This window comes from Anser anser (genome assembly GCF_964211835.1).
Source record: "Anser anser genome assembly, chromosome: 5".
In the NCBI taxonomy this organism is placed as follows: domain Eukaryota; kingdom Metazoa; phylum Chordata; class Aves; order Anseriformes; family Anatidae; genus Anser; species Anser anser.
The window spans coordinates 28209744-28226149 of NC_139725.1; the positions used below are offsets into that span (position 1 = coordinate 28209744).

Consider the following 16406-nt stretch of genomic DNA (forward strand, 5'->3'; position numbering starts at 1 on the left):
GTTCCACAGAATTCCTCTAGTTATTTGCCTCCCATGTTTTCACTAACAGTTGCATAGTAGATAGAGCGGTGTATTAAAAGGAAGTTTTGGTACTTTGAGCAGATAAGAGCTAAATATACTGACTTACTGTAAATTTCACACACGTGAGTGAACAGTCTCTAAACCGAGACTGCCTCCTTGTCTGAAGCCTTGTTCCCATACTCTGTAAATACACAAAATGAACTGATACCTGGAAGAATGCATGCTAATTGACCACTGTTTTTTTTCCTTCAATGCAAAGACTAGTAGGGAATAGTATTTATCCTAACTGATCTGCAGAATGAAAGCCCACTACTGAAATAAGGACATCCAAAAGCCAAAGGTGGACTACAGGGATTTTTGGTCTACACACAAGAAATTGATTTATACAATATACAGTCATTAAAAATTTACTGTTTTTCTTTAAATCCAGTGATAATAAAGATTACTACCTGAGAAACGTGCAGATCCTTTCCCTTGTAGGAGCAAAAAAATCAACAGGTTGAGCGGCTGTCAGGAGATCTCCAGTCCAACCTCTTGCTTCAGGCAAGGTCAGCAATGAGATCAGATGTAATGGTTTATGGCTTTGATCAGGCAGGTCCACAAAATTTCTAAGGATGGAGATTTCACAGTCTCTCCATGCAACCTGCTTCCCATTCTTAATTAACTCAGAGCTATTTTTTTCCCTTTAAATACAATTGGAAACTCCCCATTTCAATTTATGAACAATATCTCATTCTCCCACAACATATATCAGTAAAGATACTACAGCTCTGTCCTGGATGTGATACTCTAGGTAGAGTCTCATGAGTACTAATTAAAGGGAAGTAATTATTTCCCTTAATCTTCTGACTATGCTCATGTTGCCATAGCCAAGTAGGCTGTTACCCTTCATCCCTGCAGGGAACTCTGCTGGCTCGTGCTGCCCTAACGTCCACAACTACAGCAGGTCCTTTTCAACAGGGCTGCTCTCTAGCCAGTCAGACTCCAGCTCAGCTTGTTGGAGGGAGAGGCTCCTCTGCAGTGTAGAACTCTGCATTTGTCCTTGATGAATGTCTTAAAGTTCCTGTAAACCCTCTCCTCCAGCCTAAATCCTGCTTAGTGGCAGTCCTGCCCTCCAGCTTATTGAGTAGATCTAGTCATTTCATCATAGAAAGCAATCAGGTTCATCAAGCATGACGTAACCCTTGGTAAATCACAGAATGGCCGAGGTTGGCCATTCTAGATCTGGATCTAGATCTGGAGATCATCTAGTCCAGCCCCTGTTAAGCAGAGACGCCTAGAGCACGTTGCACAGGATGGCATCCAGGTGGGTTTTGAATATCTCCAGAAAAGGAGAATCGACAGCCTCTCTGGGCAACCTGTTCCAGTGCTCAGTCACCCTCAGAGAAAGAGATGTGTTCTCATATTCAGCTGGAACTTCAAATGTTCACCCATGCTCACTGTCCCCAGTCACCACCTTCCTCATTTGCACAGCTCTTTCATCTCAATTAACCATAATGATACCTCTTGCTAATGTAGCAAAAGAGTTTGTAGTAAAAATTTGCTTTATCATGTTACCCGTGCCAGCTTTCACCTCAAGCCAGTTTCTCATACACTGCTGAATTAGTTTGTCTTCCCCACATAGCACTTTCTATGGAGAAACAAAAGCCTTCCAATCTCAAAGCAGAAACCTAACACTAAACATGTTCAAATCTTAAAAATCTGCATATATATCCAGTTTTTGACTGCTAGTGGCAGCTCAGTAATGCCCTAATGTTCTTTTGAGCCCTCAGCAGTTTCATTGGATCTTATATAAGACAAACCTTCAAAGTTTTGTTCAAAGTTATTAAAAAAAAAGATTTAGAGATTTTCTTTCTGTGCTCTTCAAAAGATCTATGAGGGATTCAACATATAAACAAATGCCAATATCAGCTTTCAGACCAAATGACAACTGTACCATCTTAGGACTCTTCTTTTTAATTCATCTGCTTTAGAATGTTTTGTTTATTTTCTCCCTAATTCTCCTCTGTATAGATTGTTTTATAGCTCTTTAAGATTAAACAGCACAGATTAAACAGTACATTTACAATGTATATGTCAAAAAGGATTTAAAAGAATTCTTGAAGTCCTTGAGGTTCCCCTGCCACCATTTTTTTAAGTTATATTTCCTTATTGTAACTTGAGAGTAATGTAATAAATTATACTCACTGAAAAAGAATAGTAATCTTCTACTTGAGAGAGGCACATAGTTCTGCAAGTTCAGACTTGTTAGTCCTGACTCTATGACTTAGGACTAAACAATTTCTGCCTACTAGGATAATGATAGGATCCTCTTAGATTTTAAGTTGACTTCTCTCTACCCACTTTTGAGTAAAAGTAGCAATAAGGACATGATGTGATGTACTTGTTCCAATTATGTAACGATTTTTTACTACCATTTTACTTACATGTTCATTTTTTAATGGCCCTCGCCTCTATGACATTCATGCATCAAATGAAAATTAAGTACAGAAATATACTAAATGAATTCAGCAGAACTAAACCACACAATAACTTAGTACACACAGCATTCCCACTAGACCTGGTCATCCAAAGAATGCTGAATTATATGAACCATAAAAAATGCTTTACAGATGTATTTACACATGATTGTTTATAAATGGTATCCCCCTCTGGGGAAGAGAGAAGAGCAATTTTTTTCACTTTGAAAGACACTATGTTAATCAAAAAGATGCATTACAACTGAAAAATGCCTCCCAGATTAAGAAAGCTTATTTGAGACTTTTGCTTGTATATTTCTTAAGGAGCTCCTTCAGGAATTTACAAAGGGTTGCAGAACTGGATTTTGTTGTGAAGACAAATGAAATTATAAACTCCGAAGTTTTCAAATTGACGAAAAAAAATAGGAGACTTACAAAATTTCTCCGTAGGGATTTCAGTTGATGATCTATCTCTTTCAGACGATTTTGTTGATCACGATGTTCCTTATTGTCTCGCAGAACCTTCTCACCTGGAACTGCTTCTAGGCTTCTGTTTGCATAAACTAGAGACTCCTGATGAAAGAAAGATTAGGCAGAAATTAAACACATGACTTTGTATTGCTTCACAGCCAGAAGAGCATTTCGTTGACTTCCATCAGGAAAACATGGAAATCTTTAGAATAACCAGGGACAGTAAGCAAGGGGTTGAAAAGCTTGCTCCTATCACTGATACAGGGAACAGAATTAGGACATCACTGACAACTCTCAGAAGAGAACAGAAGAATCAGAACTGAAGTGTAAGCTTTGTTTACTAGACATCACAGTAAATAAGAAGAAACCCTCTCTCACTGTTCAAGTGTGAGTTAGATGTGCAACTGTTATTAAAGACACATTCTGATATCCTGCAGTAGCTTTGGATCAGATTCTGAAATTTGTATCAGTGCTGAATACATTCGAGATTCAATATAGTCTTATTACATGCAAGAAAGGAAAGTAATTTAGATAATTATGAATGACATTAAGATCATTGAGACATTTAGATCATTAAGAATGGCAAATATTGGCAAAACAGCAAAGGTATCTTGTATTTGGAAAAAAGCAGGACTTTCTGTTGCAAACCAAGGATCCTGTATAAGAATCCAAGTAAACCAGTAAGGGAGAGGAAAAAAACTAAAAACCTGTTAGTCAATTCAACCCAAAGGAACACAAGCAACCATTTAAGAAAAACATACTCTTTTCATTTTTATTATCAGAAGCAGCTCAAGTTATCTTAATAAACACACGCAAGCAGAACAATTTCAGTTAACGTCTTAATCAGAAAGGAGAATAATCTTTACAATTTCTCAACTATAAGGTATAAAAAACTGTAAGCATCTCAAAACATTTTTATGAACATCAGACAAAGCTATGAGCTCTGAAATCTAAACCATTATATGCCTGAAAATAAACTTATTTTAAACACAGTACAAATCTTTGAATATGTATTTACAATCAGCAGTAGTTGGGTATGCCACAATCCCAGCAATTTTTTCCTATAACTGACAAAGGTATAAGCAGCAGCATCTGTTAATGACTGGAATCTCTCAAAACTGGACTCAAGTTTAATGTGAAGACCACCAAAAGCCAAAATTGTTAATATTGAGTGTCTAAAACTTGGCTTCTAAATACAGAGAGAGTTTATTAGTTAAATATAATGCCCAACAGCAAGAAAACTGCATGAGTTACATCTACATAGAACACACCAAAAAAAAAAAAAAAAAAGGGATTTATTTAAACTTGTGTTTATTAATACATGAAACAAGGATAGCAACTTTATATCTGTGATATAAATACAGATTTGGCAAATGAGCCTAAAGTATAACTGACTCTCCCTCTAATAAGATGATTTGCATGGTTTTGTTTTCCCAGGGATTTTAATTCAAGTTAAACCTTCCATGGAATCCTGGGGGAGAAAAGGGGAAGAGCAGTATCATATTTCACTTTTTCATTGTAAAAAATTTATAGTTATTTCTGCAATTACATTCCTAAATCCAATCTTTTGATCTGTGCATATATAGAGGCATTGTCATCCAAGCAGTTAGTGCTCAGTATGGATTAGAGTTGCAGTTATCATTTGGTTTAAAAAACAATGTTATGAACACAACTAAGAATATGCATTAGTGGTACTGAGAAATCACTGAATACTTTAGTGATTTAATTCTTTTTTTCATTGCACGTGTTGTATGCAAGGACTCCTGGCTAACATTTTTATATGAACTCAGCCTTCAATCAAGAAGAGAGCTCGAACTGCAAACAGCATCTCTGAAAATATTGCTACAATACCAACTTGATTTTAAAAGGTAACAGTGAGTGGAGTCAAAATCAGAAAGGTAGTACCTTCAGAATTATTATCTTCTTCCCCCCATTTCCTGAAGCCAGCCTTATGCAGATCTCTGTCCTAGTCCATGTCACATTTTAGAGAGAAACAGCTCAGCTGCTGCATATACTTGTGAGCAAGCCCTTCAGACTTCAGGAAAACTGTGTATTGTGATGTATTTTTCTTTTTATCACACTGCATATGATTTTAAGCCTATTTGTTTCTCAAGTAAGTCAACACTGTTCAAGAAATTCCAAACTGAGCCTGATGACTTTACTCTCCACAAACTTTTCTTTAGTATTGATCTCTGCAATGATATCTAGCCAATTCTTATCAGAGAGTGGTGGATAAAAAACTTTAGCTCTGAACATTTACTAGAAAATGGGAGGAAAAAGTATTTGTTTCAACATTCACCCACACAAATATCCATGACTGATATAATTCTATTTAGCTCCAAGATTGCAAACCAAAATTTCTGTTGAATTCTATAAATCTCTGAGAAGAGAGGTCACAAGAATTTTAAATCCTAGCCCATAAACCAGCAGGCTAATAAGTAGTGGAAAACACAAAGCTGGAAAGCCTTGCACTATTTTCCTAAAGTTTTTTTTTTCTTTTTCTAGAGACCAGAATTTTAAAAAACAAACAAACAAACAAACAAAAACTATAGAAAATAGTTGAATGAAAGTCAACAATGATAAAATACTCTTTTCCCTGTATTCTTGGGAATACCTACCAGCTGTAGTCTCAGCGTATCAGCTGATATCTGACCACTATGGAGATTAAACTTCTGCTTTCACAGAAGTAGTTCTTACAGTCACATTTATCTCATCCCTGAACAGTAACTGATCAGAATTCACACCATATGAGCAAAGTTAAGACAAATTTTCTCCATATACTCATTTTATAACATAACATATTTCTCAAGATATCTGCATGAAGGGAAGTATTATGTCACAGAAAATATTTTATTGTCAATGTTTCAACTGTTTCAAAACATTTTATGTTTCTCATCATTTTGATCATTAAAAATGATCAAATTGATCATTAAAAATGATCAAAAAAATAAAATAGAGGTAAAAAATAAAATTATTACTTACACAAGGGAGGGTGTAAGTACTTAGCAACAATCAAAGCTGTAATGATCATAATATAAGTGGAAATACCCAGTATTTGAAGTGGCTAAAATTGTTTTGCATTTTCTTTGCTCTAAGACTTTAAAAATTAAAAACCAAACCAAATCAAAAAGCCACCTCCTGAAAGACAGTGGTGCCCTACAATCTTCTTGAGCCATAAAACAGGCTGATCAGTTTATTTACCTGCTTCTAACTTTGCCTTGAAGCAGAGATATCTGTCAAAATCATCTGTTTTAGTGAAGCAGAGGCATAGAGTATAGGCTATACGAGTTCATTAATGAAAACATCAGAATGTCTACAGAATCTTTCATCCCTTTGAGTAATCATTTAGTTTTAAACTGTTAACTATAGTTTCGTGCTATAATTGAAAAATTGTTTTTTTTTTTGATAAAAAGAAGCCAAACAGGTATGAAAGAATTCATCAAGGTAATAAATGACATTAAAGTAATTATCTTAATAAGATAATCAAGCAGACAGATATTATTGCTTCCTTAATCAGAGTCTCCATTGCTCTTTATTTTCAGGTAGTTTTGCAGTTGTTCAAGTTGGTAACTGAACATCATACTCAGTCTTAGCACTTTACATTCTTCATCCTACCATTTTCCTGTTTCTTCCAGGATTATATTGAATTTAATTTGTTCTTCCCCAAAAAATATTGAGTAAGACAAAAGCATTTTAAAAATATTTAATTAACTTGGCACCAAAACAAAGAAATGTTTCAGAGAGAAATTAGGTTCTGATGAGAAACATTTCCATGTAAACTAGAACATTAGTCATGGAAAAGCATTCTGAATCCAGCTGGACTGATTGCACAAAAAGACGAATCTGTATGCTTCTCTTTAGCAGCTCAGCTATGGTACTGTACGATAATTAAATCCAGTTGTTAAAGATTTCTGGGCTGGAGCATAGTTCCTATATCCTGCCAATGTATTCGTAAGTGGCAGGAAGCTTCTCTCCTATTGAGCCAGTGGTGATTAAGTGTTTGCTCTTTGAAAGTTATATCTAATGAAATTCTTCAAAAGAAAAGAATGTACATCTTTAAGATATGCAACTCTAAGTTAATTTCATTTTAATTACTTCTAAAATTCTAAACAAAACCCAAGCAGATGTTTAAACACCAACAATTTTTCCAATGTTCCCCATCACTAATGCATTATACTCTACTTAACCACAGTAGATGCAATCCACATATCATGGAAGTCAGAAAGAATTTCAGCATTGACTTTTAAAAGAAAGAGTGATGCCACTGAGTGATGCCTCTTCTTCAAAAGAAAGGGCACCCACTTTCCTAATCAGACTTCTGTCCTGCAACAATTCTCAATACTGGTATCTACCTTATTTCCTCACTTAGTTGCTGTGACCAACTGAAGCAGCAATTGAAAAACTTGTCATGAAACACTTGACGTTAGCCCTACAAAGGGGGGCAGAAAACCAGAACTCTTACTGCCTTTGTCTTGCACATGGCATTCATGTTCACTTATCACAAAGCAAGATCATCTTTCAGCAAAGGCATCACTCAATTCCTTCAGATCCCTTCTCCTTTTTTGTGTAGGACTGCTCAGTCAGTTACCCCCATTTCAGATTGTTCATTTGTTTTGTTTTCTTTCTTACGTGCAGTAAGTAGCACCTAACCTTTCTGAAGCTATTACTTTTCTAAAAACATTTCTATAACCCATCATAATTCCTTTGCAACATCTGCCAATCTGATGCCATTCATGAATTTTATCAAAACCCTGTTTCGTTAACCAACTCATTCTGGAAGATACTAGCACCATACCTGGGACATACCTAGAGCGGGTTGCAACAGGACTAGAAGAGAAGGAGTAGAAGAACAAGGGAGGAAAAAATATGACAAGCATAAGGAAAAAACATCAGACAAGCTAGTCTGGATTAACAACAAAAAAAAAAAAAGAGAAAATAAATTTCTACTGCATTAGAAGCATTGTAAAGGAACCAAAGAAGGAAAAAACCATGGGAATTAAATTTGTTTGGATGCTGGGGAGAGTTCTGAAAACTACTATCTGAAAAATAAAACTATCTGGACCAAAAAGCTTAAGATACAGGGATAAAAGGAACCAATGAGGAGTAAAATTGAGAAAGCAAAGGAAAGTGAACGTGAAACCAGAGTAAGGACACCTGTGGAAAACAAGATGAAAGAACTGTGATCACAACAGAACCTTGTTTTCTAGGGCCTGCAGAGATCCAGCATCCACATCTTGCCCTTCCTCTTGTCAGTACATATATATGCCATTCACTGGTAAAGCATCTCATTTTTCCCGGGGTTAGACCAACCTCCGTGCCATCAGTTAGTGTTATCTCAAACATCACTTTCAAGTAGAGTTTCTGAACCTGCTTCAGGCACTTACATAGGTTGCCAGATGGCACAACAACAAAAGTGTATGCTTCCCACTTTGTTCATCACCTCCCCTTGCCACCAGCACCACCAAGAAACATGGATAATTAAGGATGAAAATCAAAGCCTTAATCAAATATTAGGCAATGCCAGAACTAGGAGTGCATCTCTAACCTTTAATCACTCTGTGTATCAGTTCTCACTGAGCTGTCCCAGTGCTCCCCAACTCTCTCAAGATTTCAGGCTTTTCCACTTACACGGTACTGCTGTCATCATGGAAGCAACTGGAAAGCCTGAAGTATTCCTAAGAAAGTACACAGGGATAAGATCTTGCAGAAGACATTTATCTCCTCATCTTTAGTGCCTGACAGTTTCCTTGATAAGCTTGTTATAACACAATTGAAAGTTTTTTTGAAAAAACTTGAAATAACTTTTATTGTTTGGCAGTTTCATATGCCAGTGAAGATTGTGTAAGAAAAGCAGTAGTAAAAGTATGTTTGCATATATGTATATGCAGATGTAGCAATGTATTCACTCCTTAGAATTCTTCTATTTTAAGTTTTAGTTTTTAAATTAGCCACAAAGACCAAGCATATAAGAAGAATGAGAGAGCATGCAGAACAATACAATAACTTGCTCTGCCTCATTGAGAATGTCAGCTGACCTTACCCTGTATATCTGTATCATGTGCCCTTCTACAATAATTTGTCAATTCACCCTGCAAAATAAATCATTCACTACGTGGCTGCCCTGTATTTAGCAGACAGAGCTTCTCCAAAACAAGTACAAAAACTGTAAGCTAAATTCTTCTTGTACGTTCACTACAACAACTAACCCCCACCCAGCAACAACAAAAATAAATCCCAGAGTATGAGACAAGAAAACTTGAACATTCATTTTTTCCCCTCCAATCAAACTACTTAAATTTTTCAAGCAGCCGGAAGCACATTAAGTATGTCATAGAACAACTGCAAATACATTAAATCTAAAGAGTAAATCCAAAAGGTAATGTTGCAACAGTCATAGCCTAAAGAGGCAGCTGAAGAATAGGAGGAGATTTCATTGAGCAAAATGATGTGCGCTTTGACAGCTCAAAGACAACATTTCAAACCTAAGCACAACGTGAAAGAGTTGTGAAGAAATTAAATGGAGGAGGTGTCCTAGCTACAACTACTGATGAAGTATGATGAGTACAGAAAGAGACCAAAGCAGACATAAAGTCACCCTGATATAGGTCCTGCTAGAGGAAAGAGAAACAGTATAGAAACTAAACAGAAACGTACTACATCTTTAAAATAATATATACAAACCAGACAATTTAACCATCTAGATCGCACTGAGATTAGCAGTGAATGGCTTCAAGACCAGACAAAAATGCCACGCTCAAGGGAAGAGTTAACATGATCGTGGACATGGAAAAAAGTAAGATTTACAGCTGGCACAAAAGAAAGATCAGGACTGCAGCAATCTAGATTTGGAGACCACTTTTTTTTTTTTTTTCTTAATCTATACTTTTTTTAGAATATGATAGCAACTTCACCTGGTTAGGTCTTCCATGAAGTTTGTGGCAAGTTATTTTTCTGTTTCATTTTTGCAGGACTTTAAAAATCTTCCTTTTTCAGAGGTCCTGAGAACTTAACCCAGTACAAACAGAAGCCTAGTCTCATATGGGAGACTGGGATATGGAGCCCCCTTATACTGTATGAAACCAGTGTAATTCCCTAAACATTACTTTTATATTTAGCTCAATTCTTTAGCTCAGTCCGACAGATTGTATGATGCATCATGGATCAATTTGCCTTTGATCCAAAAGACACAGAGAAATATCAGAATTCTTTGTACTGAATGAACCACCTATTTTCGGATATCAGAACTGATGCTTTAAGAATAAAAAGTTGTTTAAAAATAATCATGAAAACTTTGAGTTTATAACAATATCAGAGGATATCAGTCATGATAAATAAGGCTATTCTAAAAAAAACATGAGCAGCAATGAGCTTAGAACATGTAAAAAAATATATGGCCTTTGACAGGAAGCTCTCTAGATTCAAAATAGTCACTAATTTTTCAGCTACAGCTGCACGTTAGCTCCTGTTTTTTGGAAAAAGCAACTGGTAAAGGAATTTGAAAACAAAAGGTGTTGAGAATGAATTCAAATAAGCAAATTCAGAACGTGACCTGCTGTAACTGTTCTACATATGAATTGAAGTGATTGTATCAAGGTACAAATAACTACAACCGAGAACACAGAACTACAGGCTACATCCAGTACAAAGCTTCCACAGTAAGCAGACAGGTTTCTGAAAGTTGACAGAGCTATTTTCTCCTCCACTTACCAACAAAAATGTTAGCAGCTAAAATTCTATGTAAATATAAGCAAGCCCAGTCATGTCACAGTGCCAGATAAATCACAATGCACCTACAAAATCAGGCTTCATGAAGAATTCAACACTGACTTCCCTAATGTTTGGATCACAATGAAATTATGTCATCCACAGAGAGCCACAGCCATTGAGAAGCAGAGAATCAGCAATGCATGTGCCTAGGGAATTTTGGTGTCAGCTGGAAAAGCATCCAGAAATCAAGACCATTCTAGAATTAGACAGCTAAAGAGTGGGAGGGTTTAACTTTTTTTTCTTTAAATTAGTTTTGGATTTGTACAATTAATATCTTTCTAAATCCAATTTTAAATAGTTAAAACCTCCTACCCACTTCAACTTATATTTATTATGTTTAACTCTTTCTCTAAATTTATGATGTCACCTACAAATAGTTCTGTTCTTTGATAACTTTCACTAAAATGACTCCCATATTGTAGTTTATCTGAAGAAAAATTGACAAATTGAATCCTGTATTTCCCAACACAGGATCTCTTTTTGGCTGTTAAGTCTGATACTATTCAACAAGATAATGTATTACTCTTTTCAATTAGTATATACATAAATGCAATTTTCTATTCAAATCCTTCAAGCTTTTACCTGCAAAGGAAGCAACAACAAACACTTGGACAAGGCGTCCCCAAACAGAGTACTCATTATCACAGACAGTATCATTAACTTCAAGCTGATGTTGATATCTTGTGATAGTGAACACAAGATCTAACAATCATTTCAAGCTTAGGTCCACGAACCTGCAGTAACAACCTGGGTAACAACTGAATTTGTGTGATTAACCACTAGAGGGAGTTGCTGTCTCACACATTAAACCCCGGTTGGTACATGATCAGCTTCGAAATGCAACTCCTCCGGAACTGAGGAGAAACAAACTACTACTACAGGTTAAACAAAATTTGATGTCCAGAAAGAAGCCAATAGAAAACTAGCATTAAGATGCTGTTATAAATGATGTAATGTTGCCGAAAGAAAGAAAGAAAGAAAGAAAGAAAGAAAGAAAGAAAGAAAGAAAGAAAAAGAAAGAAGAAAAAACAGTTATTTTAACTCCTCGATGAGATGTTCCCTCAATCCATTGTTAACTGAAAACAGTTTTGTCAATATACAGTCTTACAGAGCCTCTATTCTGGCTATGAACTGTAAATTTTACAAAAGTAAGCAATTTGTGTGCAAATAAGTGCAAAAATAGGAATTAATGGTATTTTACGTAGTTATTTCTCACATTACACCATGGTCAACATTCCTAGGATGTGGGAAAAAACAACCTTCTATCTACAAAATTCAAACAACCAAGGCTGAGACCCCGAAGGTTCCTATTAGTGCTGGCAAGGGAGAAAATCAAAGACCCTTAAAAAGCATGACATATACAATTTCAATTCACTTTCTGCAATCTTTAACGTTGCTTATCGATAACAGCATTATCTGTCAGACCATACATGAAGAGGCACTTTTGGAATCCTGAGATGAAAAGAAAACAAATTCTAATTCCCAAAGATAAATTATTATGGATATTACGATACTGACCGCACCGCTGAGGCCCTTGGGCTGTTCAGAACATCTGATTATCAATTTCTACATATGAAATTTCTTGTTGAAAGGTCTGTTCTCTAGTATACCTGATAAATCTGGCTTGGAGAATTGAAGTAAGAGCTCGAAATTGCAGAAAAATCCCCATCAGATAGTAGTATTTGAAGCTTAATGTCTATCTCATTTAGGTGGTGAAATTCCATCGGTTCAGGTGTGTACCCTTCTCCTGGTGCTAGCCAGACAGATTCATCATCCTATTGAAAGATAAGGAAAATATTTAATCCTCTTTCCCAAAGGAAACAGACTTTAAAGGCAGTTATACATCAAGTAAACTGTACTTAAGAACAAAATGCAAGTTCTCATCTAGTTCAGTGTATAGCTGAACTCTGCCAGTATTCATGTATCAAGCACATCCACAAGCAGATATGCAACAAACAACAAGAGGCATGCATTTTTCATTTTTAAAATAAAATTAAGCAACAACTTAAGTGGACTTAAAATATATACATATACTTCATTTTATTTTTCAGAAAGCACCTACACATCTACATGCATTCATTTATCTACATAAAATGCAATACCAAAAAGGGCGTTGTTTTAACCTAACCGATTTCTGCAGTTATTTTACTTACTTCCACACAAGTCCAAAACCTGTGTCCCTTACTGGCTGGCCACTCAGAAGCCTTGAAATAAAGTTGCTTAAAGCCAGCTGCCTCACCTCCATGCCAACTGGCCAGAGAGCAATCAGAGAGCTACCCAAGTTCCCCCCACCCATTCTTTGAAGGTTATACAACTCCTTTGATCAAGTTCTCTTTACACGCAACAGAAGTACTTTGGATAGCTAACCCCCTTTACCTTAATGATGCATCTCACTCGCAGCCAAGTCAGTTAAACCTTCGAAACAGTTTCATGCCATGCCATGCCATGCCATGCCAGGCCTATCATAGCTTTCTCCCATGGATGCAAACTCCCCCCTTGTTGCAGATACTGTATTTGCTCAACACAGCAGTCCCAGCTCCCTTTTGAAGCAATAATTGTTTGCCAAAGTCCAACTTGTTCATAGATCCAGTGCTGTACAACAAGCATCACTTTCTGATGCCACTGACATGAATATCAATTTTAGAGATGGTGTGCTCCTTTGCAAGATAGCACAGAGGACAGAAATTAAGAGGAAATTGTCTGACAGAAGTAGATCCACCAGTCCTAAACCAGCAAACAAAGAACATGCTATAATCTCACCTTTTCTTTGCTAATATTAAAGCAGAAAAGCATAGCCCTCAGACACCACACTAGAAACCACACTAGAACTGTCGACAAGCATCAACCTAAGACACTTCAGTTATGCCATGCATCTCTGCGCTCCTTGTTTGCCCACACAAACAGTACCTCTTATGTTGGAAACACCATATTACACCTGAAGTCCAAGGGACTGAACAGAGAATGGAATAGGCTGCATAGCAAACTTGAGACAAAATATATTTATAGAAAAAAAAAAAGACAAATGCAAGTCAACAGATATAAAAACAAGAAGTTCTCAACTACACTAAATAATGGTACATCTTGCCAAACTTCCCCAAACAATTTTCACCTCATAACGAAAGTCTGGCAGCAAATACAGATAGACATCCATTCTGGTACATGCTCAATCACACTTGCACAGCAGCACAACCCAAAATTCATTTAAAAGTCCAAATAAAGTGGAACATAATACACTGCTGTCTATTGTCCTCTGAAGGAACTGGAAGCAACAGACTCGTGTGCAGGACAAAGAAGGAAACATAATCAGCAGCTATGTCTAAAAGCACATCAATTTTCCATCTGGCAAGGGATCAAAAAGAATCACCGAGTGGCTGAGGCTGGCAGGGCCCCCTGGAGCCCACCTGGTCCAAGCCCTGCTCAGGCAGGGCCACACAGAGCAGGGTGCCCAGGTGGCTTTTGGAGACCTTCAAGGAGGAGACTCCACAGCCTCTCTGAGCAACCTGTGCCAGTGGAAGAGAGGAAGCCTGAGAAAGCTTGGCCATCCTCATTACCCTAAAGCATGCTGGTTGCAAAGAGACAAAAACACACACCCCAAACTCCTATCATAAATTACTTCTATTTTGGTTTTGTGAAACAAAAGCAGCTTCTCTATTGCTTTCTCATACAAGTATGACGACAGATCTAGTAAGCCTGACCAAACATGACCTGATAGCAGGAGAGTCACCCAGAAACATCTCTAGGAGAAGTTTTCCAGCTACCCAGTAGCCACTTTAATCCAGGGTTAAATAGACTTACATGTTCTCCTTTGCATTTTCAAGACGGCCACTGATTTGACATTTGTCTTGGAAAACATGCTTCTGTCCTGTCAATGTTTCCTATGTGTTAACTCAGAACAATATTTTTATAACAGCAGTCAGTGCTTGTTACTATGTAACATCTGAAACGACTTACACCCCTGCAGTTTTGACAATTATATAAGCCTGAAATATTTTAAATAGTCTTGTCTTTTTAAAGTAAGAAGTACTACTTAGTTGGACTAGATTATCTTTGAAGGCCACATCCATCTGAACTATTCTATTCAGATACTTGACATATTTGGTAATACAAGTCAAATGAAGTTATCTAATCCACATTACACTATACAGAAGAATTAATACAGCATACCCAGCTTTGCCTTGATGGACAACCTCCAAAAGCTAAAATATTTTAGCCAATGTAGTTGTACCAACTTTTTGAGAGTCAGAACAAAGTAACATGAAAGTGGCCACCAGTTGGACAGTTACCCATGCCAGCTTGGAGCAGTCTAGATTACTCATTAGCTGATAATTTCCTTTGATCTTTGTTATAAAGCAGCCTTGGGAAATGAGTCACCCATAATATAATTCAAAAGTCACGGAGAAAGAATCTTTCTCTAAGCTAGGCAGGTTTCAAGCAGCTAAGTATTATCCTTCCTTTTACTCTATTTTAGCAGTTGGTTTAGGAGCTATTTTCTTTAAAGGGATGGTCTAGTAGTGACTAGACTAACCTACTGTGGTGGTTCTACCAAGCTAGGCAGCCGAGCTCTACCACAACTGCTCTCTCCCCTTCCTCAAAGGAAAAGGGGAAACTTCTGCTCCATGCCTGGAGCACCTCCTGCCCTCCTTCTGCACTGACCTGGGGGTCTGCAGGGCTGGTTCTCACTCCTCACTCTCCCAGCTGCTGCTGTGCAGCAGCTGTTTGTTTCCCCCCCCCCCCCCTTTCTTAAATCTGCTCTCACAGAGGTGCAAACAACATCGCTTATGGCTCGCCTCTGGGCAGCAGAAGGGCCCTTTGGAGCTGGCTGGAGCTGGCCCTCATCTAACAAAGGGCAGCTGCTGGACTCTTCTCATAGAGGCCACCCCTGCAGCCTGCTGTTAGCAAACCTTGCCACGTAAACCAATACACTCAAACTACAACTGACAAAAACAGGAATTGTATCAAGAACATACAGCAACACGCTTCTTCTGTAGTGCCCTATTTAATATTTGATATAAATAGTACACGCTCTATAAATACGTGCCCACATAACAGTGCCACATGCTAAATACAAACTTTGGATAAATGTTGCACTTTTCCACTGCCGTGGTGCCTTAAGAACTGGTGCACAGAAAAGGCACACATTGCTAGTCGGAATCTGTATCAGCTATTTGGAAAAAATACCTGTAAAGTCTGTGATTTTTAAACGCTGCCATTTATCAAACGAAAGACCATCTCTTTAAAAGAACTGAAGGGATGGTATTATTAATCAAACACCAAGCAACCTTTCCAACAAGAGGAAAAAAACAACCAACCAAAACCAAGATAAATCGAAATCCACCCTTTCCCAACAGTTTCTTCCTATTCAAAGACTGGATGAAGCACTGTTTCTGTAGAAGATTTTGACCTTTACATGGGATTACAATGCCAAACCTGTTGCAAGCATATTTAATAAAGACCTTGAATCTCCTCCTGAATGCACAGCCAAAAGAATAATTAAATAATGATCCTCTGAGCTTTAACTTTGTTCTTCTAATACACAACAAATTAAAATGAAAATCAACTTTCCTAACCTATAGATCAACATTAAACCAAAGATGCATTTACACTGCATTTTTTAATGCTAAACTATGTCAGCTAAGTCAAATATAACTGATCATTAACCGATGAGTATCTTACACAGATAAATATGTC

At 37.1% G+C, this 16406-nt stretch overlaps 1 protein-coding gene across 3 annotated transcripts in view; it reads right to left on the reverse strand.

The window, feature by feature from the left end:
- The window catches only part of FSIP1 (fibrous sheath interacting protein 1), a 90155-nt gene that overhangs the window by 59363 nt on the left and 14386 nt on the right, over positions 1-16406 (reverse strand). For all 3 annotated transcript variants that reach the window (XM_083837958.1, XM_083837956.1, XM_083837957.1), the window contains exons 10-11: positions 12329-12493; positions 2916-3053 (exon numbers count right to left, since the gene is read on the reverse strand). In XM_083837958.1, coding sequence (XP_083694084.1) covers positions 2916-3053; positions 12329-12493 — 303 coding nt within the window. The remainder of the gene's footprint in view (positions 1-2915; positions 3054-12328; positions 12494-16406) is intronic.